Source organism: Spea bombifrons, chromosome 6 (genome assembly GCF_027358695.1).
Source record: "Spea bombifrons isolate aSpeBom1 chromosome 6, aSpeBom1.2.pri, whole genome shotgun sequence".
Classification (NCBI taxonomy): Eukaryota; Metazoa; Chordata; class Amphibia; order Anura; family Pelobatidae; genus Spea; species Spea bombifrons.
In genome coordinates, this window is record NC_071092.1 from 30,893,559 (window position 1) to 30,920,483 (window position 26,925).

Below are 26,925 nucleotides of genomic sequence, written 5' to 3' on the forward strand. Positions count from 1 at the left end.
GTAGATTGCACCTGCGGTTTATTGATTTTAAGTGGTCAGTGTCTATGCTGGCATTTAATGTCTGTGGTGTGCTTTTTGATTATTGCAGTTCTAGCGACTGTGGTTGGTTACCTGGTTTTCAGCCGTCCGTTCCTCACCCCTATGTGCCCCCACGTCATCAGAACAGCACTCAAGCTGAGCTCCTTGAGGTGAGCGAAATAATGGTGGGATAAATGATGATATACTCTGCAGCCAAGCACGTCCTTAATGTTTAATGCTTTGCCTTGCCTAAGAGTTCAGTTCCCCGTGGCTTGGTTATGTATCTCACAGCGGTTTATGGAATGAGAGATGTAGTAATAAGTTTTCTCTCTCACCTTGTGAACCCACTGTTAAAGGTTGCTGTTACGACAATAACTGCCGCCTCCAGTATGTTTGAGAGTTTATAAACTTGTGTCACATGACAAGTGTTGCTGGCAGACATTATAACAGAGGGAACACTTTACATGCTTAAAGGATTATTCCTGGGAAAATTCAGGGTATTGAAAATTTCTAGAAATTTTGTTTCCGATTCGAAATATACTTAGGTGCAAACTTCAAGTATGGGTGAAGCTGCAACCTCTAATATGGTGTGTGTTTATATATCATGTAGTGACATTGTACTTTAAAGATCCTTGGTTTTTGTGCTAATGTAACTATGTAAGGTTGGAAGTGTAAGGCAAGATTTGTATCTTGCTACATGATGAAGCTGTGGTTTTCTGATGGCATTTGTTCCCACTAATATATTAAAAGAGCTACTATTGCATTAGGTGATGCGGTGTCAGCCGGTTGTATCTATAATTAAAATAAAAATGTTTTAGAATTTCTGTATGAATTAACCTCCTCAACGTTTAGTGCCGCAGCCCTAAAGGGCATTATAGCGACGGCGTGGTATTTATGTTGAAAATAAAACATAGGTAAATGCTACGTAATACAACGGCCCTAATGTAGATGAAATTACAGTAGCCTAGGTAATGTCTAATTGTAGAAGTAAAAATGTACATATTATTTATATAGAATAATCTTTGAGCAATTTACCTAAATATGTTTTATTCTGCAGCTGTGGCCTCTATTCGGTGGATGTCTGACCAAACCTGAACGAGGAAGATATTTTATGTACTTCTGATTATGTTCTGCCCAGCTGTCTCTGTTCCTGTAGTGTGATCACATTTCAGCACCTTTTGATTTGTAGAATCAATATATCCTGAGTTGTGGTGTCAGTAATTTATTTGTAGCACAATATCTTACATAGAGACCATATGACTTTGGGAACGTTACGGGACCAAGTCATTTACCCAGACACTCCAGAACACCGGAAACGTAAAGGTATTCCTGATAAGGTGAGAAGAACGGTCCAGTATGTTGAAACTTCTCTTCTAATTTTCTTACACACTGAAATTACTTACTTAGCTGTATTTAGTTAAGTGGCTTAACTACCCATCTTTGTTTTATATTCACTCCCCAGGTATTGAAGGAATACCTTGACAATGTGCAGCTGGGTTTGGAACGTGAAGGCGGCTGGGACAGTGTTCAAGACTGGATGTACTGAGTGGGGGCGAAAAGCAGAGGATGGCAGTACGTATTTGATCTTGGTTTTAATTTACAGACTACAGAATTCTGATTTTCTAGCATTGTAAATGTGTCCATTTATGGGCTGAGCTGGTGTGTTCAGTGGATGAGACACACTGCGATACTAGGATTACAGAGGAATTGGATTTAACTTTCAATATTCTGTTTTTGACCACTAATAAATCCATCCAACTATCTCCAATTTGTACTTGCTCAACAATGAAAAAAAAACTTAGTAAAACTTTATAATAAAAGCAAGTCTGGGTAATCTAACTTCAAATTCACATTTTCTGAAATTTATATTTTTCACTGTGGCTATTATAGAGTTATCCAATCAGCAAGAATATTTTATTAGTTGCTATGTTGTTAAAACATGTATATGTATGTATGTATATATATATATATATATATATATATATTTAATTTTTTTTCCTTTTCCTCCTGCCTTACTATTCAGTATTCATTTTTTTTTCTTCTCATTTGGCTAAGTAGACTCGTTACTTGAGAGCTAAACTTATGTTTATTTCCAGATGGCAAGATAATTTTACCATGTACCCCAGTTTGCCATTTTGGACGAGTGCACTAGTGCGGTTAGTATGGATGTAGAAGGTTTATATCTATGACCACTGCAGAAAGGTAAATTATCGTCACCTACATACTGAACCTTGTCTGTCAGATTTACACTTCTCTCTGGATTATAAGCACTAGTGAGCAGGACCTTCCACGCCTTCTGTAAAATATTGTGGCAGTAAATAATAAAACTAAAGACACGGTGCCCAAGCAGTGCAGATTGGGATTCTGCATACGTCCAGAGTTCCTAAACTGAAACACACTAAGTAAAGGACGGCAGGCAGTTTATAATTGTTTATGACGTTTATAAAGAAATGTCATTAGCGTGTGGACCTTATAAATTCTGTGACATTTTCTGACGTTGACAAAATTTTATCCGCAGAAGCCATCCGATCGGGGAAACCTTTTGCTGTCCGCGTGTTCCAAAATCAGTTGCTTAGACGGTGTCTTACACACACTCCAGATTTTCATACATTGGTCTTCTAATGCCGTCTGTTGTCTCCAGCACGTTTCCTCTTTCAACTGTGAACAAAGCTATTCCAACCTAAGAGGATAAGAAAAGGGAGCACAGTGTCACACAGAAAGTCCCTATGGAAGCACCACGAGGTAAATCTTTTAAACATTTCATGAAAGCACTGCATTATTGTATTTAAAAAAAAAAAAGAAAAATCATAATAATAATTGCCTACATCTCTAAAGAAAATGCTATGAAAAGGGCTCCCAGCCTAAAAAGAAAAGGTAGACCATGCGTTTATTCAAGAGATTGTGTATCTTCATTAACCTTCTAGACAAAAACACCTGTTGTCCACACTACAATTTCTACTACTACTTGGAGACTTAGTGAATGTGCCCCTTTTGCTAAACCCACATTTATAGTTCTTCACGCTAAATACGTAAATGTAACTATGCCTAGGCATTAAATAAGCAATGCATATATGTTACAAACCCAACTTGGGAGTCATCTTCTCCTTCTCACTGAATCTACATGATTATTCCTCCCCATTATGTTATGTTACCTTTACGCCGTTGTTCATTTGTAAGGGTGGGTGGGGAGAAGGCAGAGAACTTTAGGACGTGGACACTGATTAGATGAAGGTGTCCCTGGCTCTCACAGATCTCCGCACAGCCCTAAGCTCTATTAACCTTCAGAACTTCTCAATCAATTTACTATCTCTCCTATCTCAAACATGACGTGCCCAAACAACGCCACCTCTGTCTGTAACGCCACTCTCGCATCTGCTCTCCATCATGTAGCACCAGTTACTACTCGCTCCTCACGACGTTCACGCTTCCAACCCTGGCACACGACTGTAACCCAACACCTACGTCGATGTTCCCGCACCGCTCAACGTAGTTGGCGAAAGTCTCCTCATTCCATGTCTGACTTTCTGCGCTATAAATGAATGCTATGTTATGCTATGTTCCTACTACTCTGCTTTCAATCTCCTCCCTGTCTTACAACCCTAAACGACTCTTTAATACTTTCAATTCCCTGCTTCAACCGATCCCTGCAACCCCTTCCACTAACCTTAATGCATCGGACTTTGCCACATACTTCGATAATAAAATTAAAACCATCAGAGGTGACATATCTGCACTGTCACCACCCTGCCCTGATCCTTAGGCTTTCAATACCACCTGTATGCTGATGACGCCCAGATCTATCTATCTATCCTCTCCTGATCTCTCTCCCTCTGTCATAGATCGTGTAACTAACTGCCTTGCATCTGTCTCCACCTGGATATTGGCACGTTTCTTGAAACTTAACCTCTCCAAAACAGGTCTTCTCATCATCCCTCCTTCCCATGCTAAGACTCCCCCATCAATTTCCCTCATTGTTGATGGCGCCATCATCTCCTCGTCTACTCATGCACGCAGTCTTGGTGTCACCCTTGACTCTGACCTTTCGTTCGCCCCCCCCCACATTCAGTCTGTCTCTAAAAACTGTCGTCCCCTTCTTAAAAACATTGCCAGCATCCATCCCTTCCAAACACAGCTTGGCAATTAGGCTCTTGTCCATGCCCTGATTATCTCCCACCTTGATTACTGTAACTCTGTCTAAGCTGGTCTTAACAGTCTCACCTCTCTACAATCCACCATGAATGCTGCTGCCAGACTTATCTTCCTCTCCCATCGCTTTACTTACATCTCTCCCCTCTGTCAGTCTCTTCACTGGCTGCCTGTGCGCCTCAGGATTCATTTCAAAATCCTCACTCTTACCTTCAAAGCCCTTCACAGCGGTTGCTCTCCCTACATCTCCTCATTCATCTCTAAATACAGTCCACGCCGCTCTCTCTGCTCATCCAATGATCTCCTTCTATCCTCTCCTCTGATTTCTAGCTCTCATGCACGCTTACAAGATTTCTCCAGGGCTGCCCCTATCCTCTGGAATGCCCTCCCCCAGTCTATCCGTCTCTCCTCCCTGCCTTCGATCCTTCAAAAAATCCCTCTTCCCCGCTTCTTTAAGGACGCTTATATTGCACATTAACACCCCCCCCCATATTCTCTTAGCTCACCTCTCCTAGTTTCCTGGTGTTTCTAACATTAGAACGACCTTTTTATTATTTTGCTTAGTAATATTGAAGTCACTGATTCATGTTTCCCCTCTCTTGCAGTACTACCTCCACATGGACAGCAGAGGAAACTGAGTTCAAGCAGATCACAGATGACGCCATTGAATTCAGCTCTTAAGTGTTTTATGCTGATAAATATCAGGGTACACCGGAAATCGAAAGTAACTTGTGGCGAAATATAATGCAGCCTTTTTTTTCATGTGCAATTTAGAAAACTGGCAATTGTGCACTTATCCGTTTAATAATCAACACCAATACTACTCTAACATTGAAAGTTCAGGGTATAAATAAGTGAAGTTGGTTTATATGGTAGAAATCAACTACTGTAACTTTTCTAGCTAGGAGAAAGGTGTCTCCCGTTTTCTTTGAAGTTTAGTTCCGAAGCGAATGCTATAATTTTTTTATTTTTTTTTGACCAAAGAATGGCCGTAGGATCGTAGATGACTGTGTCACTTCTTGTTTTGCACTAGATACCGCTGGCTAGACTAGAGGATCCCCTAATCCCCTGGCTCTGATGGGATACGTACGCTGGGGCATTGCATCAACTGTAACGGTTTTCCTTTCAAATGAATCTCCGGTTCAATTTTTGTTTTTTTTTATTTTTGAGTCCAAAGATTCACTTTTTATTTTTGCGCCTGACTAATCAGTTGAGTATCATAAATACTCGGCGTGCTCCGTAAAATCCCTGAGCGTTGGCACTTGGCTCTAAATAGAGCCAGTTGACAGGTTTGTATGTCTCACTAGGTGTGCCGGTTGGACTGAATTCATACGTCGTCAAATTTTATACACTTCCCAGTAAGATTTAAAATCTATTAATTTAAACTAGTAGGATGACTTTTTACATTGTTAAATGGAGCAGTCCCTACTGGAATGTAAACCATGTATTGTAGATATGTGTTTTTTTTGGGGGGGGGGGTTTGAGCAAATCGTGTAACACAGAAATGTGCTTGATGAAGGCATGCACTAAGTATGCAATAAATTGAATGTGTGTAAATCCTTCCCCAAAGTCTCTACTCTACTGTGCTTAATGTCATCCTGGCAAATGGTAAACATTCTGGGTAAAGTTTGATCCACAAACTTACTGCATTCGCTGGAACAAATCCGTACGGTTGGATCTAACCAGCGGCCATAGAAAACTTCCTATGCCATGCGATGTAGAGACTCAGACCTTAAACAGTCCTTGGTCTGTTTCCCCCCCCCAATCGTTGCTAAAACCTTTTCAAGTAACCTGTGTCACCGTGGATATTTATAAAGCATCCAAGGTAGTTAAAATGTGCAAAAAAAATTTTTCTCCTGAATACTCCACCACTATATTATACCGGGAAGGAAGCGGGTAGCTGTAAACTTGCATAAACTACATGGATGAAATCCTATGAGTAATGCCCTAGTATACACTCCTACCTTCCCACTGTAATAGGATACTTAATCATTATCCCATGGAAATCTGCAATGAAGTATTATACGTTGCAAAATCACACAGACATTTCACAAGTAGTGATTTCTGAAATACCATAAATTCTCCAATTTATGTGCTGGGGGGGGGGAATGACTTCTATGACTGATCACTAAAATAGTCTACATAACTGAAATCCAAACATCTGCCACAATTCGTTTAAATTATATGTGGAATATTATGAACTAAAGAAGTTAAACAGACGCATCAATAAATATGACTTCCTAGTCGAGTAGCTACGGATCGGGTTCGATGCAAAGTAAGCACTTTGGGCTTTTCATAATTTGATGTCAGTTTTGTTTTTCCACACAGAGCACTCGGGTCCTCCTTTTCATCTTCAAATGTATTCAAGTTTCTCTGGTCGGAAAGCTAATAGAGAGATTCAGTGCCTCGTCAGAAATAGATATATTTCCAATGAGCTAATTCCCTGGTCAATTGTAACTTTGTGTTCCCTTTACGTAGATGTATGCTAGCCTCAAATTACTACAAGTGACCATTGTTGGTGACCCATTAATTTTACTCGCATTTCCTTACGTTCCATACTATGCAATGATGCACTTCTTGTAGTGGGAATCTCACTTACACAATATCCGATTCTAATACTTTGTGGGCAACACATTGATGTATTCTCTTCAAATGTTCCCCGTACCTCTCGCTTATTTAAATAAACAGGTTGTTGTGGGTTAATAATGATAAAAACACAAATTGTCTACACCGCTTAGTGGCTTTAAACCTTCCGATATAATACAAACATGAGGGTTGGATGTGAACGGACAAAAAAAAAAAAAAAACACGTCTGGAGAAGCAGACCGCATGGAAACCGGTACCCTCGTCAGAAGAGCTGCTTGCACGCCAGCATCTTAGATCTGGGCCTGTGTTCAAAATCACTGTTACTTAAAACGACTGATTACAGCGGCCGCAATGACGGAAGGAGTGTAAGTAAGACCATTCCGATACCTTATTATACATTTTTTTTAATAACACACCCTTTTTTTTTTTTTTTTTTACTTCAACTTGATGGCAACTAATACATTACCCATAGAAACTCATACACCTTATTTGTCAAAATACAACCCATGAAGTGGCATGAAAGTGGAGATATGTATTGGCTACTAGGATACTGTTCTGCTGGCCTAAATCTCTTCTCGCTGGGCTCATCACCCGGGGTGTATTATCACGTCACGGTATCCTGCATCAGTTATCCAAGAAGAGAATGCCAGGGGCAGCTGTATACAGGTCTGCGCTTGGGGAAGCCTTCCCTATCCATCAGGTTAGTGACAATTGACGTGCCAGGACCGTCATGATTTTAAACGGGTGCAGAAAGCGATCTACGTTCGCTTTCTGCACCCAAACGTTGTTGCTGTGATGCCTCGACTTCGAGGCATTCAGCAACGCCGCGATCGGCACTAGGGGCCATGTCTGGCCCCTCCCCGGGGCATCAACGTCCGCCATAACAGAAATGTTAAAACGGCCACTGTCACGAAGGGTACAAAAAGTAAAATCAGCCTTTGTCACGAAGGGGTTAAAGACACAAGAGCGGAGAAAAAAAAGGGGATGGGCGAGTAAAAGTCTGCTTGGAGGGAATTAAGTCAGTAGCCTAAGCGGTTCATAGAAAGCTTAAATGTAAGAGAAATGCCAAAAAAAATGTGTTAAAGGGACATTAGCCATCAATGCATGTGATAACTGAGAGGTCTCTCTAACCCCTTCATGCCAAAGCCCGTACATGTACAGGCTCACAATGCATTGTTTTTATTGGGTTTAAGGACAGCCCATTGTCCTTAAGGGGTTAAATGTTTATTGTGACCCCCCCTGCAATAGCAGAATCCCCTTATTTGCATTTCCCCCCTCACCAGCTATTTTCTGTGCATTCTATATCTCCTGTCATGTGATATACTTACTGCCCCAGCCCCAACTCTGCGAACATTGTGTGCGCGTGTGCAAAGTGCTTCACCTGATTTCACGCAGCTAACCCGTGGAAAGTGATTGGACTGCAGTGGAGGAGAGCAGCTGCCGCTGCCCCCTAAGGTTAAGTACCCTCTTTTTTAAATCTTAATGAATGTGCCACTTTCAATCCAAGTGCCAATTTTTACTAAATGCCACTATCTGGGAGTTCACCAAGGAGGACAACAAGGAAGGACAGAGAAGACCTGGGAGACTCCCCACAATCAATATTCCACTGAACTGTCAAGTGCTGCCTACTGCTTTTTGTGTTTCCCCCCACCTCCATTCCATTCCCATCACCATTTTCCTTCACATACCGTGTTCACAATCCTCTTGTTCCACTTTTCTCTTTCCTCTGTTGTTAGTAAAATCATTATCTCTCTCCAGCCACCTGCAACCCCACACTATGTCTGTATTGCACCATGACTACTTTCTTCTCCCCTTCTCTCATCCCAAGCACTTTTCAACGTCACCTCCTCCCTTTCCCCCACCTCCCCTCACTCCCAGCAATCTCTCCGTTCGCACAGGTCCTATTCCCACCTCCTCTCGCTTTCTCTTCTACTATTTGTTTAGCAGCTGGGGATATTTCCCCAAACCCTGGACCTCCTTAGGTGATCTCTCCCCCATCCTCTCCCAGTCAACATTCCAGAAATCAATAATCTCCCACATACCCTGCCGCTCCTCCTTCCCCCATTTACCCTTGCGCTCTGGAATGCGTGCTCTGTCTGTAACAAACAAACAGCCCTACATGATCACTTTATCTCTAGTTCCTTACACCTTCTCGCTCTAACTGAGACCTGGCTATGCCCTTCTAACACTGCCTCTCCCGTTGCTCTCTCCTATGGTGGCCTACACCTCACTCACACTCCCAGACCTGATGACAGGAAGGGTGGAGGGAGAGGGGGGTAGGCTTCATACTCTCCCCTACGTGTACTTTTCAACCTATTCCCTCTGCCCCATCACTCTCTTTCTCTTCATTCGAAGTCCATGCTATCCGACTATTTCATCCCATCTCCATACGCGTTGCTGTTATATACCGCCCCTGGCCCGGCTAACATATTTCTCAATCACTTCTCTCTTCCTCTCCTCTGATATTCCTTCTGTTGTCCTTGGGGATTTCGACATCCCAGTTGACACCTCATTGAGTCCCATGGCTTCAAAATGCCTTTCTATTACCTCCTCTTTTGATCTCCAACAACATATTAACTCCCCTACTCATGAGGATGGTCACACCCTGGACCTTTTCTCTAGCACGTGCTCTCTCTCTAACCTTTCTAATTCCCCTTTCCCCCTCTCTGACCACCACTTCCTTTCCTGCTCTCTAACCTTGCCTCCTACTCACTCCCTTGCACCCCAACCCCGCCTAACCAGAGACGTCAGCTCTATTAACCTTCAGAACTTCTTCCAAGGCTTTGTTCTAGGGCCCCTTCTTTTCTCTCTTTACACTTCCTCCCTTGGCAAACTGATCTCATCCTTTGGCTTTCAATACCACCCGTATGCTGATGACACCCTGATCTATCTATCTATTATCCCCTGATCTCTCTCCCTCTGTCTTAGCTCGTGTAACTAACTGCCTTGCATCTGTCCCTTCCTGGATATCTGCACATTTTTTGAAACAGAACTTCTCATCTTTCCTCCCTCCAATGCTAAGATTCCCCCATCAATTTCCCTAGTTGCTAATGGTGCCATCATCTCCCCGTCTACTCATGCACGCTGTCTTGGTGTCACCCTTGACTCCGACCTTCCGTTCACCCCCCACATTCAGTCTGTCGTCTCCATCTTAAAAACACTGCCTGCACCCGTCCCTTCCTAACACAGCATGCCACTAAGGCTCTTGTCCATGCCCTGATCATCTCCCGTCTTGACTACTGTTATTCTGTCTGTTATAGCTGGTCTCCCTCTTAACCGTCTGACCTCTCTACAATCCACCATGAATGCTGCTGCCAGACTCATCTTCCTTTCCCGTCGCTTTACTAACGTCTCTCCCCTCTGTCAGTCTCTTCACTGGCTGCCCGTGTGATTCAGGATTCATTCAAAATCCTCACTCTTTCTTTCAAAGCCCTTCACAGCATTTCCCCTCCCTACATCTCCTCGCTCATCTCTAAATACACTCGACACCGGTCTCTCCGCTCATCCAACGATCTCCTTCTATCCTCTCCTCTGATTTCTAGCTGTCATGCACGCTTACGAGATTTCTCCAGGGCTGCTCCTATCCTCTTGAATGCCCTCCCCCGGTCTATCCTTCGCCCCACTGCCTTCGGTCCTTCAAAAGATCCCTCAAGGGCCACTTCTTTAAGGACGCTTAAAATATTGCACATTAACACCCCCCATATTCCCTTAGCTCACCCCTCCTCGCAATACTTACACTAGCGGGGCTAGTCTATCCCTTACAATGGCACCTTTTAACTATTGTGTAATACACCCTCTAGATTGTAAGCTCCTTTGAGCAGGGCTCTACTCACCTGTTGTCTCTGTAAGTCAATGTGTTATGTTACATACTACTTGCTATGTCTTGTCTACCCATTGTACAGCGCTCCGGAATTTGATGGTGCTATATAAAACAGTAAATAATAATAATAGTCTGCATTTGCGTTCGCTTGAACGTTCGGTTTTGTGGTCCTGTGCCAACTACGAAGCTGAAGATAAACCCAAACACGCAAAACTATTTTATACAGCCATAGTTAGCGCAGTTACTGCAGGACTTGGACGCCAAACGTATCATATTCCTTTTTTTATTTTTTTTATTTTTGCTGCTGGCTGAAAAATGGTCTAATCGCTATAAGCAACCACAGCAATAATCAGCTGGATCACTCCATTGGGCTTCATGATAATAAGACTAGAGCTGCAGTTAACCTAATGAAGCTGAGGGTGTTATGTGTTATGTATGTTATAATATAACTGATAAAGCGATAAAGCGAAACCAGTTATCAGTTTTCATAATGTTAACCTAATGAAGCGTAGGGTGTTATGTGTAATGTATGTTATAATATAACTAATTAAGCGAAACCAGTTATCAGTTTTCATAATGTTTTCCTCTGATGCAGGAGTCTTTCTGGCATCTTTTCTTTTTTATTTGCTTTTTTCTTCATCTGAAATTTTACTGTTTTGTTGTTTGTTTGTTTTTTTGCATGGGTCCTTGGAGCTTGAACACGAGAAAACATATTTGTCAATTGGCAAAAAAAGAGAGCATTCATCAAATGGTAAGCAATTAATATTTAATCAATCAAAAGACACAGGGGATGGGGAGGAAAAGCCGGCTTTGATGGGCAGTCATGTATTATAGTACCCGCACCACTCCAGAGACAGACGGGGATAAAGGACTGAAGAGCGGAGAGCATTTCTTTTGGTGAACAAAGGTGTGGGCAAAGGGCAAGCGTTGGCTTTATATTGGGTGCTGTCCGACGGTAACGCTTGCCAGCACCGCATAATGAAAATGCCTACCTGTACCCTCCTAGCATTATAATCATTCTAAATAGAGACGGCTCTATGGTGGCCCTGGGTTGTTCCTCTCCCTACACAGATCTCCATTACTATTATTACACATTTTATCCCGTCTACACTTAAGGACAGTCTATTCTGTCCTCAATGTGGATCTGAAACCAAAAATGAACCACTGCCTACCTCTCAAATCCCTAAAGAGGGAATTAAGGAGTTAACACATATTATATGTGTTTATCCGTAAGTCTCTGCTTCCATTGGAAACTCTGCAGGTTTTTGAATTCCGGACGGCGCTGATTCATATTCAATTTCTTTGTAGTACATGGTGCTAATTAGCGCCCAGCAGTAATAGCCGTGTAAGACCTCACGCATGCACCTTACGCTTACGCTGCTCATGGCTTCCTTTTTATTGACTTTCAACTCCGTAATCTGACTCTTTATCTGTTGTTAAAAGTGGTGGCAAGAAACCCAATCCTATTTCAGTTATCTGGCTGTAATCATCGACCTGACCGCTGTCCAGTTCTGTTCTCTGGTGACCTGACACCACTCCTGTGTAATTCGCCTGCTACTTCCGGTTTCGCGGCCACTTCCGGTTTCGCCCAGGTCCGTTCTGCGCATGCGCCGATTTCCTGGTTTGCGCATGCGCAGTAGGATGTGCCCCACTTCCGGTTTCATGCCCCACTTCCGGTTTCGTGCCCACTTCCGGTTTCGGCCAAGTCCGTTCTGCGCATGCGCGGACTTCCGGTTCTGCGCATGCGCAGTAGGAGGTGCCCCACTTCCGGTTTCATGCCCCACTTCCGGTTTCGGCCAAGTCCGTTCTGCGCATGCGCGGACTTCCGGTTTTGCGCATGCGCAGTAGGAGGTGCCCCACTTCCGGTTTCATGCCCCACTTCCGGTTTCGGCCAAGTCCGTTCTGCGCATGCGCGGACTTTCGGTTTTGCGCATGCGCAGTAGGAGGTGCCCCACTTCCGGTTTCATGCCCCACTTCCGGTTTCGGTCAGGTCCGTTCTGCGCATGCGCGGACTTCTTGTTCTGCGCATGCGCAGTAAGAGGTTGGGCACTTCCGGTTTCGTGCCCATTTCCGGTTTCATGCCCCACTTCCGGTTTCATGCCCACTTCCGGTTTCATGCCCCACTTCCGGTTTCTGTCAGCTCCGTTCTGCGCATGCGCATTAGGATGATGGTCACTTCCGGTTTCGTGCCCCACTTCCGGTTTGGCGCCATATAGCTGCCATTCCGCTGGTGAGCTCTTGGTTTTGACTGTCACGTAACTGCCTGCTGCCTGTGCAGCATTGGGTTTCTACCACATGGCCTTTATATTAAATCCGTTCTGCATCCATCAAAAGCATAGTATAAGGATATTGCATTTCACTGATTTTCTCAAATATCTGTTGCCTCTGTGGAAAGTGCGCTGTAACATACATACATGTGGTGGTTTGCAGTGCGATCATCAGCCGCAGCAGAAACGATTTTAAGAGAGGCCTCTTCAACTTTATAGCCGCCATGCCTGCCGTAAGCATTCTTGTGTTGCCTTTTTTTCTACTTAATCGAAAGTTTAGACATTGGGGGATATGCTAAGACATGTGTGCTTGGTAGTGGCTATATCACACGACCAGATACTATTTTCAAGAGCCGCTCGCTGCCAGATGCTTTTCTAGTTATTATAGTAAGCTAAAACGTTTGTTTTATGTTTGTTTTCTTCTTTTGCCCTCTGTGGCATGTCATGAGTGAAGATACACGTCTCTTAAATCAGCCTGTCCGTTTATTAACTTTATTTTATCTGTGCCAAGGAGACGCTGAGTTTGTAAGCCCAGGAGCTTAGTGAGAATGTTGCATTTAAGTGTTTATATATATATATATATATGTGTGTGTGTGTATATGTATATATATGTGTGTGTGTGTGTGTATATGTATATATATGTGTATGTGTGTGTGTATATGTATATATATGTGTATGTGTGTGTGTATATGTATATATATGTGTGTGTGTATATATATATGTGTGTGTGTGTGTGTGTGTGTGTGTATATATATATATATATATATATGTGTGTGTGTGTGTGTATATACACACATATGTATATATATATAATATGTGTAGGAGTAGCCATGTTGACCTGAATCATCTCACCTTAAGTTATTCCTCCTCCCTTTTGGGAAGTACATGTAGGTCATGACATGCTGTCTAAGAGAAAAAAAATAGAGGCCTACAAGGCAGAGATCTGTTCTGCTGGGTTTGCCACCTTTTGCCAGGGTTCTTGACTGGCTCTTATTTTTAAACCCCATATCTCCAAAAACAAGTTTATGCAAAGCAGGATCTATGGGCAATTTTTGTCATGGTTTAATGATGGTAAAAACTGTAGCTGTGTGTGTGTGTGTGCAGGGCCGGCCTTTGGGGTGTGCGACCTGTGCGACCGCACAGGGCGCCACACTCCAGGGGGCGCCGCCGCGGGGTCCGCCGGGGTCCACCGCCGCCGCCGCCGCCGCCGCAGCGCGGTCCGACGCCCCTGCCGCCGCGGGGTCCGCTGCCGCCAGTATGGGGGCACCCGGCACCCCTCCAGAGACGGACAGTAATGTCCGCCGCTGGAGGAGCAGGCTCGCAAGGGAGCAGTATCGGAGGTCTTTAACAGACCTCCGATACCGCTCCCTTGTGATCCCCGCGGCAACAGCTGCTGTGCGCCGGGGTTTGCTGTCAGATCCCGGCGCACAGCACTGAAGCCGCGCCCACCGGTCTCCGTGCCCTCTGACCCGGAAGAAGAGAAGACAGAAGAACTAAGAAGAAGAGCGAAGAGGAGGCAAAGAAACTGAAAGAGGAAAGGTAGGAAAGCATAAAGTGACAGTGAGAGTGGATTGGTGTATATGTGTGGATTAGTATAAATGTGTGGTTTGGTATATATGTGTGGTTTGGTATATATGTGTGGTTTGGTATATGTGTGGATTAGTATATATGTGTGGTTTGGTGTATATGTGTGGATTGGTGTATGTGTGGATTAGTATATATGTGTGGTTTGGTATATATGTGTGGTTTGGTATATATGTGTGGTTTGGTATATGTGTGGATTAGTATATATGTGTGGTTTGGTATATATGTGTGGTTTGGTATATGTGTGGATTGGTATATATGTGTGGATTGGTGTATATGTGTGGATTGGTATGCGTGTGGATTGGTATATATGTGTGGATTGGTGTATATGTGTGGATTGGTGTATACGTGTGTGGATTGGTATGCGTGTGGATTGGTATGCGTGTGGATTGGTATGCATGTGGATTGGTATGCGTGTGGATTGGTGTATATGTGTGGATTGGTATATGTGTGGATTGGTGTATATGTGTGGATTGGTATGTGTGTGTGGATTGGTGTATATATGTGGATTGGTGTATATGTGTGGAGTGGATTGGTGTATATGTGTGGATTGGTGTATATGTGTGGATTGGTGTATGTGTGGAGTGGATTGGTGTATGTGTGTGGATTGGTATATATGTGTGGATTGGTGTATATGTGTGGATTGGTGTATATGTGTGGATTGGTGTATGTGTGTGGATTGGTGTATGTGTGTGGATTGGTATATATGTGTGGATTGGTGTATATGTGTGGATTGGTGTATGTGTGTGGATTGGTAAGGGTGTGAGAGTGATGGGTGTTATGCTGTACCATTTCCAATGTATTTTTCATTATATAATTATGCTCTAAAGTACATCATAACTCCCATCACTCTATACTGTTCCATACAGTGGCAGAGCTGGGAGGCAGAGGCATTGCACCCCCACCGCAGGACTTCTGAAAGGTAAGTGAACTTCAAAGAGGGAGAGGGTAGATAGTTAGGAGGGGGTAGGTAGGGAGAATGGAGTGAGACGGGGTACATAGGGCAATCATACTCCTATCATGCCAAGTAGTCTACGAGTACATCCTGGAATCTGCGGGCATGATAAGAATGTGATTGCTGTTAATCATATATATATATATATATATATATATATATAAATATTGTTATTTAATTGTTTTGTTATGTGTAGGGGGGGGGTCATATTCGGTTTCGGCCAGGTAAATGCTGCACTTTTGGTTTCAGTCCAGAATTCGTTTCGGTGCATCCCTACTACTAAGCCAGACAATGAAGTGGTAGGCCTACACCACATCAATGTTTGGCGTAGTATATAGTGATTGGGGTTTTGTTACAAGTTTTGATTCCTTTCTTTTTTTGGGATGGGGGGGCGCCAGACGAGTAGTCCGCACAGGGCGCCAGAACACCTAAGGCCGGCTCTGTGTGTGTGTATATTTTTATATATATATATATGTGTGTGTGTGTGTGGAAACTTTAGCTACAGCTAACATAGTCTTGAACAAGGCTAAATAACTGGACATACAAGATGGATTTCTCGTGTCTAGCAGCTACTGTTGTTCTGTAGGATCATGTCTCTGTATATCATCAAGCTGGTAAGTGCTATTGGGGCTCGGGTATGTTTTTGTATGACTAGGACTTCAAGCCACAAACACTGATGAATTACATCAATTCTACAATGAGCCGGTGAACAAAATCTCGGCCAGATTGATAACTACTTGAAGAGTTTGACTGTGGGTATTGTTGCTGTGATCGTGGTGATATAAACTGGTTTTGAGCCTAAGAGACAATTACTTATTTTCTCAGTAATGTTCCATTAGATGTATAAAATATCACAAGGTATAATACGTTCCCCACATAGATTGTTCCCCCCCCCACACGTTTAAGATAGGCAACTTGGACAACAGGATAGCAAATGCACATCAGCTGCTCACGCAAGATGTTGAGAGGTTTTGTAACAGCGTGGTGAACCAGTATTCAAACTTAAGCAAGGTGAGTTTCCTCATGGCTCTTCTAGTTGTGAGTGTTTTGTTACCTTTTTTTTTTGTTTGTGCTGGGTACTTCAAAAATAGGCTATGGCCCTTTATGCTCTTACTGTATTTCTTTCACAAGGAAAATAATTATAAAGTTAATGTAGCTACCATTTATATTACCAGTATATTACTTACACTGTGAGATTTACAGACAGGGGCCTCCTTTACAAATGTATCCATAGCTTTTGTACCCCAATAAAGTTGTCTGTAGACTGCTGTACTTTCATGACTACATTTACATTTTATATAGCACCAACAGATTTGGTAGAGCTGTTACAATAGGGTACCGTAAAAGTAAATACAACTTACAAATGAACATACATTAAATATACTGGTACCGAAGCTGACAATCTATTGGCTACACGTATTATGCCTCCCCCTTTTTTATGCTGTTATTTATCAATAAAATTTACATACATGCATACGCTGTTCTTGTGAATAACATGTAATCATTTGCCATTGTGGTCTGGATTTACCCAAGGTGCACTTTGCAGTGTTGAACAAAATACCGTCTTTCCACGTTAACTAGTGGCTTGCTTTCCTATTCTTCTGTATTATACATATTTCCCATTATTGTTGCGGGTATACAGAGTTGTTATATAGTATTGTGAGTTTCATTTGTTATTTTTTTTTCTTCAGCTATTTTTGGATATCGTTCTGTATATTGTCAAGCTGACAAATGCTCAGGTAAGTTTTTGTATGACTAGGGCTTCTTTAACAACACAAGTCACGAATATTGATGAATTACATCAATTGTGCAAAGAGCAGAGGGCCAAAATCCCGGTCAGATTGAACAGTTAGACTGTGGTTATTACTGCTGTGGTCATCGTGATATAACCAGGTTCCCCCCCACACACACACACACTCACACTCATGTTATCTGAATTTTTCATAATGTAGAAAATCAGCCAGGACAAATCATTCTTCACATGCTGATATATATTTTTTTTTTACTTGCATCCGAGTCAAAAAATTATATTATACGCACATGGATTATTTTTAAGAGTTTAGAAACATAGAAAGTGACGGCAGATAAGAACCAGAAGGCCCATCCAGTCTGCCCAACCTCTGAGTACTCTCCTTTAGTACTTGCCCTTATCCTATATCTAGCTTGGCATTATGCCTATCCCATGCTTGCTTAAATGACTTTACTGTATTAACATCTACCACTTCCACTGGGAGGCTATTCCATGCGTCCACTACCCTTTCCGTAAAGTAATATTTTCTGATGTTACCATTAAACCTTTGCCCCTCTAGTTTATGCTTGTGTCCTCTTGTTGCGGTTTTATTTCTCCTTTTAAATAAACTTTCTTCCTTTACTTTGTTGATTCCCTTTAAGTATTGAAATGTTTCAAATCATGTCCCCCCTGCCCCGTCTTTTTTCCAGGCTATATAGGTTAAGATCCTTTAACCTGTCCTGGTAAGGTTTATTTTGTAATCCATAAACCATTTTAGGAGCCCTTCTCTGAACTTTCTCCAACATATCTATATCCTTCTGGAGATACGGTCTCCAGTACTGTACACAATACTCCAAGTGAGATCTCACCAGTGATCAGTACAACGGCATGAGCACTTCCCTCTTTCTACTGCTAATACCTCTCCTTATACAACCAAGCATTCTGCTAGCATTACCTGCTGCTCTACTGCATTGTCTACCTACCTTTAAATCCTCAGAAATAATTACCCCTAAATCCCTTTCCTCACACGTTGAGGTGTTTTTTTTTTATGGTATGTTGATTATTTTTTTATTCTTTCAAGTAACCTTAGTAACTCTTTCTTTCTTTCTTTCTTTCTTTCTTTCTTTCTTTCTTTCTTTCTTTCTTTCTTTCTTTCCATGCATATATAGGGACCAGCCAGCATGATGGCTTACCTACTCGTAGCTGACCTTTTCCTTACACACCTTAGAAGGCCTATTGGTAAGATGACAGTAGCCGAGCAGCGGTATGAAGGTGAAATACAGATATGTTAACTCCCGTCTCATCATCAATAGGTAGGTACGTATGCGATCTTCTGGCTTCCTGTATTTTCAGATTGTATTTATTTTTGTAAATTTTGTAAAAACTGAATGTATTAAGTACATTTTTGATATAATGTAATTTTGAAATAATTGATATAACTATTATGTCCCACTTACACATTGCTTGTTGCTGCCAAATATGATGGTCGTTAACTCAATTAATAAAAACCTTGTACTTACTAGGAGCTTGGTATCTGTAATGTGTAATTAAATTATACTGATCATTTCTCTTTTGTATTTATTTCTAGTGAAGAAATGGCCTTTTACAATGGAAATAAAAAAATAAAAGAGATGCGAATGTGAACATGGTGGTTTTTGGCTACTCGCACCAGACAGGAGACCATCAGAAAATGTTACTGGCAAGAATTATTTGCATGTCATACTTTAGTAATATTTTTCCGTTTGCTATAGAAGATTGTGACAGTTTAGCGTTGTTATTATTTACTGTGCGGTATAGGTAGGCTGTGGCGGTGGGAGACGCTCTGTATGCCCGGGTCTCTCAGATAGCTTCATCTGCATATAGCTGTGTAAAAAGTAGACTGTAGATTGCACTAGAGCTGAAACAACGAATCGATAAAATCGATAATAATCGATAACGGAAATCATCGATAACGATTTCCGTTATCGATTAATCGAGTGATCAATTCGTTGTTGGAGCACTCGGCTCCTTTTACTTACCTCCGCGAGCGTTCCCCGCTTCTGCTACACGCTCTGCAGTCTCCGCCTTCTAGCTACGTGACGGATGTGACGCGTTCCGGAGGTAAGTATTCTTCATGTCTATGTGCACGGATCGCACAGAGCCACTCGCACAGAGCGAATCGCTCTGTGCGAATGGAGCCACTCGCACAGAGCGGTTCGCTCTGTGCGAGTGGCTCCATTCGCACAGAGCGGTTCGCTCTGTGCGAGTGGCTCCATTCGCACAGAGCGGTTCGCTCTGTGCGAGTGGCTCCATTCGCACAGAGCGGTTCGCTCTGTGCGAGTGGCTCCATTCGCACAGAGCGGTTCGCTCTGTGCGAGTGGCTCCATTCGCACAGAGCGAACCGCTCTGTGCGAGTGGCTCCATTCGCACAGAGCGAACCGCTCTGTGCGAGTGGCTCCATTCGCACAGAGCGGTTCGCTCTGTGCGAGTGGCTCCATTCGCACAGAGCGAACCGCTCTGTGCGAGTGGCTCCATTCGCACAGAGCGGTTCGTGAGTGTGGGTGCAGGGCAGAGTGGGGGTGGGGGTGCAGGGCAGAGTGGGGGTGGGGGTGCAGGGCAGAGTGGGGGTGGGGGGTGCAGGGCAGGAGACTGGGTGCAGGGCAGAGTGGGGGTGGGGATGCAGGGTGTGAGTGTGGGTGCAGAGCAGAGTGGGAGACTGGGTGCAGGGCAGAGTGGGGGTGGGGATGCAGGGCAGGGTGTGAGTGTGGGTGCAGGGCAGAGTGGGTGCAGGGCAGAGTGTGAGTGTGGGGGCAGGGCAGAATGTGGGGGCAGGGCTGGGTGCAGGGCAGAGTTAGAGACTGGGTGCAGGGGCACAGTGCAAAGTGCTGGGTGCAAAGTGCCAGTGCTGGGTGCAAAGTGCCAGGGCTGGGTGCAAAGTGCTGGGTGCAAAGTGCCAGGGCTGGGTGCAAAGTGCAAAGTGCTGGTGCAAAGTGCTGAATGCTGGGTGCAAAGTGCTGGATGCAAAGTGCCAGGGCTGGGGCAAAGTGCTGGGTGCAAAGTGCTGGGTGCAAAGTGCCAGGCCTGGGTGCAAAGTGCTGGGTGCAAAGTGCTGGGTGCAAAGTGCTGGGTGCAAAGTGCAAAGTGCTGGGGCAAAGTTTCTTGAACAGTAATAGTCCACCTCTTTTCAGAATGTTTGGGGTTATTTTGTTTCATAAATATTGTGTTTGGGTTCTTGTACTTTGAAAATATTGTTTTTTATTACATCATAACAAAATAAGAATGTTAATGTAAATTTTAAGTTGTTTTTTAACATCCAGTTCATTAAATTCTTTTAAATAAACGAAAAATTTGCATATTGTTTTTTTTTATCCGATTAATCGATTAATCGAAAAAATAATCGGCCGATTAATCGATTATTAAAATAATCGTTAGTTGCAGCCCTAGATTGCACCTGCGGTTTATTGATTTTAAGTGGTCAGTGTCTATGCTGGCATTTAATGTCTGTGGTGTGCTTTTTGATTATTGCAGTTCTAGCGACTGTGGTTGGTTACCTGGTTTTCAGCCGTCCGTTCCTCACCCCTATGTGCCCCCACGTCATCAGAACAGCACTCAAGCTGAGCTCCTTGAGGTGAGCGAAATAATGGTGGGATAAATGATGATATACTCTGCAGCCAAGCACGTCCTTAATGTTTAATGCTTTGCCTTGCCTAAGAGTTCAGTTCCCCGTGGCTTGGTTATGTATCTCACAGCGGTTTATGGAATGAGAGATGTAGTAATAAGTTTTCTCTCTCACCTTGTGAACCCACTGTTAAAGGTTGCTGTTACGACAATAACTGCCGCCTCCAGTATGTTTGAGAGTTTATAAACTTGTGTCACATGACAAGTGTTGCTGGCAGACATTATAACAGAGGGAACACTTTACATGCTTAAAGGATTATTCCTGGGAAAATTCAGGGTATTGAAAATTTCTAGAAATTTTGTTTCCGATTCGAAATATACTTAGGTGCAAACTTCAAGTATGGGTGAAGCTGCAACCTCTAATATGGTGTGTGTTTATATATCATGTAGCGACATTGTACTTTAAAGATCCTTGGTTTTTGTGCTAATGTAACTATGTAAGGTTGGAAGTGTAAGGCAAAATTTGTATCTTGCTACATGATGAAGCTGTGGTTTTCTGATGGCATTTGTTCCCACTAATATATTAAAAGAGCTACTATTGCATTAGGTGATGCGGTGTCAGCCGGTTGTATCTATAATTAAAATAAAAATGTTTTAGAATTTCTGTATGAATTAACCTCCTCAACGTTTAGTGCCGCAGCCCTAAAGGGCATTATAGCGACGGCGTGGTATTTATGTTGAAAATAAAACATAGGTAAATGCTACGTAATACAACGGCCCTAATGTAGATGAAATTACAGTAGCCTAGGTAATGTCTAATTGTAGAAGTAACAATGTACATATTATTTATATAGAATAATCTTTGAGCAATTTACCTAAATATGTTTTATTCTGCAGCTGTGGCCTCTATTCGGTGGATGTCTGACCAAACCTGAACGAGGAAGATATTTTATGTACTTCTGATTATGTTCTGCCCAGCTGTCTCTGTTCCTGTAGTGTGATCACATTTCAGCACCTTTTGATTTGTAGAATCAATATATCCTGAGTTGTGGTGTCAGTAATTTATTTGTAGCACAATATCTTACATAGAGACCATATGACTTTGGGAACGTTACGGGACCAAGTCATTTACCCAGACACTCCAGAACACCGGAAACGTAAAGGTATTCCTGATAAGGTGAGAAGAACGGTCCAGTATGTTGAAACTTCTCTTCTAATTTTCTTACACACTGAAATTACTTACTTAGCTGTATTTAGTTAAGTGGCTTAACTACCCATCTTTGTTTTATATTCACTCCCCAGGTATTGAAGGAATACCTTGACAATGTGCAGCTGGGTTTGGAACGTGAAGGCGGCTGGGACAGTGTTCAAGACTGGATGTACTGAGTGGGGGCGAAAAGCAGAGGATGGCAGTACGTATTTGATCTTGGTTTTAATTTACAGACTACAGAATTCTGATTTTCTAGCATTGTAAATGTGTCCATTTATGGGCTGAGCTGGTGTGTTCAGTGGATGAGACACACTGCGATACTAGGATTACAGAGGAATTGGATTTAACTTTCAATATTCTGTTTTTGACCACTAATAAATCCATCCAACTATCTCCAATTTGTACTTGCTCAACAATGAAAAAAAAACTTAGTAAAACTTTATAATAAAAGCAAGTCTGGGTAATCTAACTTCAAATTCACATTTTCTGAAATTTATATTTTTCACTGTGGCTATTATAGAGTTATCCAATCAGCAAGAATATTTTATTAGTTGCTATGTTGTTAAAACATGTATATGTATGTATGTATATATATATATATATATATATATATTTAATTTTTTTTCCTTTTCCTCCTGCCTTACTATTCAGTATTCATTTTTTTTTCTTCTCATTTGGCTAAGTAGACTCGTTACTTGAGAGCTAAACTTATGTTTATTTCCAGATGGCAAGATAATTTTACCATGTACCCCAGTTTGCCATTTTGGACGAGTGCACTAGTGCGGTTAGTATGGATGTAGAAGGTTTATATCTATGACCACTGCAGAAAGGTAAATTATCGTCACCTACATACTGAACCTTGTCTGTCAGATTTACACTTCTCTCTGGATTATAAGCACTAGTGAGCAGGACCTTCCACGCCTTCTGTAAAATATTGTGGCAGTAAATAATAAAACTAAAGACACGGTGCCCAAGCAGTGCAGATTGGGATTCTGCATACGTCCAGAGTTCCTAAACTGAAACACACTAAGTAAAGGACGGCAGGCAGTTTATAATTGTTTATGACGTTTATAAAGAAATGTCATTAGCGTGTGGACCTTATAAATTCTGTGACATTTTCTGACGTTGACAAAATTTTATCCGCAGAAGCCATCCGATCGGGGAAACCTTTTGCTGTCCGCGTGTTCCAAAATCAGTTGCTTAGACGGTGTCTTACACACACTCCAGATTTTCATACATTGGTCTTCTAATGCCGTCTGTTGTCTCCAGCACGTTTCCTCTTTCAACTGTGAACAAAGCTATTCCAACCTAAGAGGATAAGAAAAGGGAGCACAGTGTCACACAGAAAGTCCCTATGGAAGCACCACGAGGTAAATCTTTTAAACATTTCATGAAAGCACTGCATTATTGTATTTAAAAAAAAAAAGAAAAATCATAATAATAATTGCCTACATCTCTAAAGAAAATGCTATGAAAAGGGCTCCCAGCCTAAAAAGAAAAGGTAGACCATGCGTTTATTCAAGAGATTGTGTATCTTCATTAACCTTCTAGACAAAAACACCTGTTGTCCACACTACAATTTCTACTACTACTTGGAGACTTAGTGAATGTGCCCCTTTTGCTAAACCCACATTTATAGTTCTTCACGCTAAATACGTAAATGTAACTATGCCTAGGCATTAAATAAGCAATGCATATATGTTACAAACCCAACTTGGGAGTCATCTTCTCCTTCTCACTGAATCTACATGATTATTCCTCCCCATTATGTTATGTTACCTTTACGCCGTTGTTCATTTGTAAGGGTGGGTGGGGAGAAGGCAGAGAACTTTAGGACGTGGACACTGATTAGATGAAGGTGTCCCTGGCTCTCACAGATCTCCGCACAGCCCTAAGCTCTATTAACCTTCAGAACTTCTCAATCAATTTACTATCTCTCCTATCTCAAACATGACGTGCCCAAACAACGCCACCTCTGTCTGTAACGCCACTCTCGCATCTGCTCTCCATCATGTAGCACCAGTTACTACTCGCTCCTCACGACGTTCACGCTTCCAACCCTGGCACACGACTGTAACCCAACACCTACGTCGATGTTCCCGCACCGCTCAACGTAGTTGGCGAAAGTCTCCTCATTCCATGTCTGACTTTCTGCGCTATAAATGAATGCTATGTTATGCTATGTTCCTACTACTCTGCTTTCAATCTCCTCCCTGTCTTACAACCCTAAACGACTCTTTAATACTTTCAATTCCCTGCTTCAACCGATCCCTGCAACCCCTTCCACTAACCTTAATGCATCGGACTTTGCCACATACTTCGATAATAAAATTAAAACCATCAGAGATGACATATCTGCACTGTCACCACCCTGCCCTGATCCTTAGGCTTTCAATACCACCTGTATGCTGATGACGCCCAGATCTATCTATCTATCCTCTCCTGATCTCTCTCCCTCTGTCATAGATCGTGTAACTAACTGCCTTGCATCTGTCTCCACCTGGATATTGGCACGTTTCTTGAAACTTAACCTCTCCAAAACAGGTCTTCTCATCTTCCCTCCTTCCCATGCTAAGACTCCCCCATCAATTTCCCTCATTGTTGATGGCGCCATCATCTCCTCGTCTACTCATGCACGCAGTCTTGGTGTCACCCTTGACTCTGACCTTTCGTTCGCCCCCCCCCCACATTCAGTCTGTCTCTAAAAACTGTCGTCCCCTTCTTAAAAACATTGCCAGCATCCATCCCTTCCAAACACAGCTTGGCAATTAGGCTCTTGTCCATGCCCTGATTATCTCCCACCTTGATTACTGTAACTCTGTCTAAGCTGGTCTTAACAGTCTCACCTCTCTACAATCCACCATGAATGCTGCTGCCAGACTTATCTTCCTCTCCCATCGCTTTACTTACATCTCTCCCCTCTGTCAGTCTCTTCACTGGCTGCCTGTGCGCCTCAGGATTCATTTCAAAATCCTCACTCTTACCTTCAAAGCCCTTCACAGCGGTTCCTCTCCCTACATCTCCTCATTCATCTCTAAATACAGTCCACGCCGCTCTCTCTGCTCATCCAATGATCTCCTTCTATCCTCTCCTCTGATTTCTAGCTCTCATGCACGCTTACAAGATTTCTCCAGGGCTGCCCCTATCCTCTGGAATGCCCTCCCCCAGTCTATCCGTCTCTCCTCCCTGCCTTCGATCCTTCAAAAAATCCCTCTTCCCCGCTTCTTTAAGGACGCTTATATTGCACATTAACACCCCCCCCCCATATTCTCTTAGCTCACCTCTCCTAGTTTCCTGGTGTTTCTAACATTAGAACGACCTTTTTATTATTTTGCTTAGTAATATTGAAGTCACTGATTCATGTTTCCCCTCTCTTGCAGTACTACCTCCACATGGACAGCAGAGGAAACTGAGTTCAAGCAGATCACAGATGACGCCATTGAATTCAGCTCTTAAGTGTTTTATGCTGATAAATATCAGGGTACACCGGAAATCGAAAGTAACTTGTGGCGAAATATAATGCAGCCTTTTTTTTCATGTGCAATTTAGAAAACTGGCAATTGTGCACTTATCCGTTTAATAATCAACACCAATACTACTCTAACATTGAAAGTTCAGGGTATAAATAAGTGAAGTTGGTTTATATGGTAGAAATCAACTACTGTAACTTTTCTAGCTAGGAGAAAGGTGTCTCCCGTTTTCTTTGAAGTTTAGTTCCGAAGCGAATGCTATAATTTTTTTATTTTTTTTTGACCAAAGAATGGCCGTAGGATCGTAGATGACTGTGTCACTTCTTGTTTTGCACTAGATACCGCTGGCTAGACTAGAGGATCCCCTAATCCCCTGGCTCTGATGGGATACGTACGCTGGGGCATTGCATCAACTGTAACGGTTTTCCTTTCAAATGAATCTCCGGTTCAATTTTTGTTTTTTTTTATTTTTGAGTCCAAAGATTCACTTTTTATTTTTGCGCCTGACTAATCAGTTGAGTATCATAAATACTCGGCGTGCTCAGTAAAATCCCTGAGCGTTGGCACTTGGCTCTAAATAGAGCCAGTTGACAGGTTTGTATGTCTCACTAGGTGTGCCGGTTGGACTGAATTCATACGTCGTCAAATTTTATACACTTCCCAGTAAGATTTAAAATCTATTAATTTAAACTAGTAGGATGACTTTTTACATTGTTAAATGGAGCAGTCCCTACTGGAATGTAAACCATGTATTGTAGATATGTGTTTTTTTGGGGGGGGGGGTTTGAGCAAATCGTGTAACACAGAAATGTGCTTGATGAAGGCATGCACTAAGTATGCAATAAATTGAATGTGTGTAAATCCTTCCCCAAAGTCTCTACTCTACTGTGCTTAATGTCATCCTGGCAAATGGTAAACATTCTGGGTAAAGTTTGATCCACAAACTTACTGCATTCGCTGGAACAAATCCGTACGGTTGGATCTAACCAGCGGCCATAGAAAACTTCCTATGCCATGCGATGTAGAGACTCAGACCTTAAACAGTCCTTGGTCTGTTTCCCCCCCCAATCGTTGCTAAAACCTTTTCAAGTAACCTGTGTCACCGTGGATATTTATAAAGCATCCAAGGTAGTTAAAATGTGCAAAAAAAATTTTTCTCCTGAATACTCCACCACTATATTATACCGGGAAGGAAGCGGGTAGCTGTAAACTTGCATAAACTACATGGATGAAATCCTATGAGTAATGCCCTAGTATACACTCCTACCTTCCCACTGTAATAGGATACTTAATCATTATCCCATGGAAATCTGCAATGAAGTATTATACGTTGCAAAATCACACAGACATTTCACAAGTAGTGATTTCTGAAATACCATAAATTCTCCAATTTATGTGCTGGGGGGGGGAATGACTTCTATGACTGATCACTAAAATAGTCTACATAACTGAAATCCAAACATCTGCCACAATTCGTTTAAATTATATGTGGAATATTATGAACTAAAGAAGTTAAACAGACGCATCAATAAATATGACTTCC

General features: G+C 42.5%; 1 protein-coding gene and 3 long non-coding RNA genes across 11 annotated transcripts; 3 read left to right on the forward strand and 1 right to left on the reverse strand.

Annotated features, from left to right (window-relative positions):
- The first annotated feature begins 295 nt into the window (after window positions 1–295).
- Window positions 296–2,794, forward strand: LOC128500013 (uncharacterized). 2 transcript variants are annotated; one of them, XR_008354867.1, is made up of 4 exons: window positions 296–1,355; window positions 1,481–1,590; window positions 2,115–2,220; window positions 2,660–2,794. It is a non-coding gene; the product is annotated as an uncharacterized LOC128500013 (long non-coding RNA). The 2 variants fall into 2 exon arrangements; XR_008354866.1 differs by having other exon boundaries at window positions 304–1,355; window positions 2,115–2,174.
- Window positions 2,064–9,214, reverse strand: LOC128500012 (uncharacterized). The gene is made up of 2 exons (XR_008354865.1): window positions 8,439–9,214; window positions 2,064–2,698 (listed from the first exon to the last, which is right to left on the reverse strand). It is a non-coding gene; the product is annotated as an uncharacterized LOC128500012 (long non-coding RNA).
- Window positions 9,215–12,799: 3,585 nt separating this feature from the next.
- LOC128500011 (ATP-binding cassette sub-family D member 3-like) lies at window positions 12,800–18,733 on the forward strand. 5 transcript variants are annotated; one of them, XR_008354864.1, is made up of 6 exons: window positions 12,800–13,070; window positions 16,287–16,387; window positions 17,068–17,115; window positions 17,816–17,848; window positions 18,275–18,422; window positions 18,694–18,733. XR_008354864.1 is itself a non-coding variant. In XM_053469021.1 (5 exons), exons 1-4 carry the CDS (start codon window positions 13,062–13,064, stop codon window positions 18,395–18,397), a joined length of 285 nt encoding a protein of 94 aa, XP_053324996.1. In that variant the 5' UTR covers window positions 12,802–13,061; the 3' UTR covers window positions 18,398–18,418; window positions 18,694–18,733. The 5 variants fall into 5 exon arrangements, 2 of the variants coding, with proteins under 2 accessions (XP_053324996.1, XP_053324995.1); XM_053469021.1 differs by lacking the exon at window positions 17,816–17,848 and having other exon boundaries at window positions 12,802–13,070; window positions 16,283–16,387; window positions 18,275–18,418; XR_008354862.1 differs by lacking the exon at window positions 17,816–17,848 and having other exon boundaries at window positions 12,804–13,070.
- A 2,843-nt stretch (window positions 18,734–21,576) lies between these two features.
- On the forward strand, window positions 21,577–25,443 carry LOC128500291 (uncharacterized). 3 transcript variants are annotated; one of them, XR_008354908.1, is made up of 5 exons: window positions 21,577–21,879; window positions 22,005–22,114; window positions 22,637–22,696; window positions 23,182–23,282; window positions 25,293–25,443. It is a non-coding gene; the product is annotated as an uncharacterized LOC128500291 (long non-coding RNA). The 3 variants fall into 3 exon arrangements; XR_008354907.1 differs by lacking the exon at window positions 25,293–25,443 and having other exon boundaries at window positions 22,637–22,742; window positions 23,182–23,316; XR_008354906.1 differs by lacking the exon at window positions 25,293–25,443 and having other exon boundaries at window positions 23,182–23,316.
- The last annotated feature ends 1,482 nt before the right edge of the window (window positions 25,444–26,925 follow it).

What these genes read in the sequence shown, in the direction of transcription:
- LOC128500011 (XM_053469021.1), top strand. An exon ending in AGTATTCAAACTTAAGCAAG is followed by an intron (nt 16,388 to 17,067) that starts GTGAGTTTCCTC and finishes TTTTTTCTTCAG; the next exon opens with CTATTTTTGGATATCGTTCT. An exon ending in TCAAGCTGACAAATGCTCAG is followed by an intron (nt 17,116 to 18,274) that starts GTAAGTTTTTGT and finishes ATGCATATATAG; the next exon opens with GGACCAGCCAGCATGATGGC.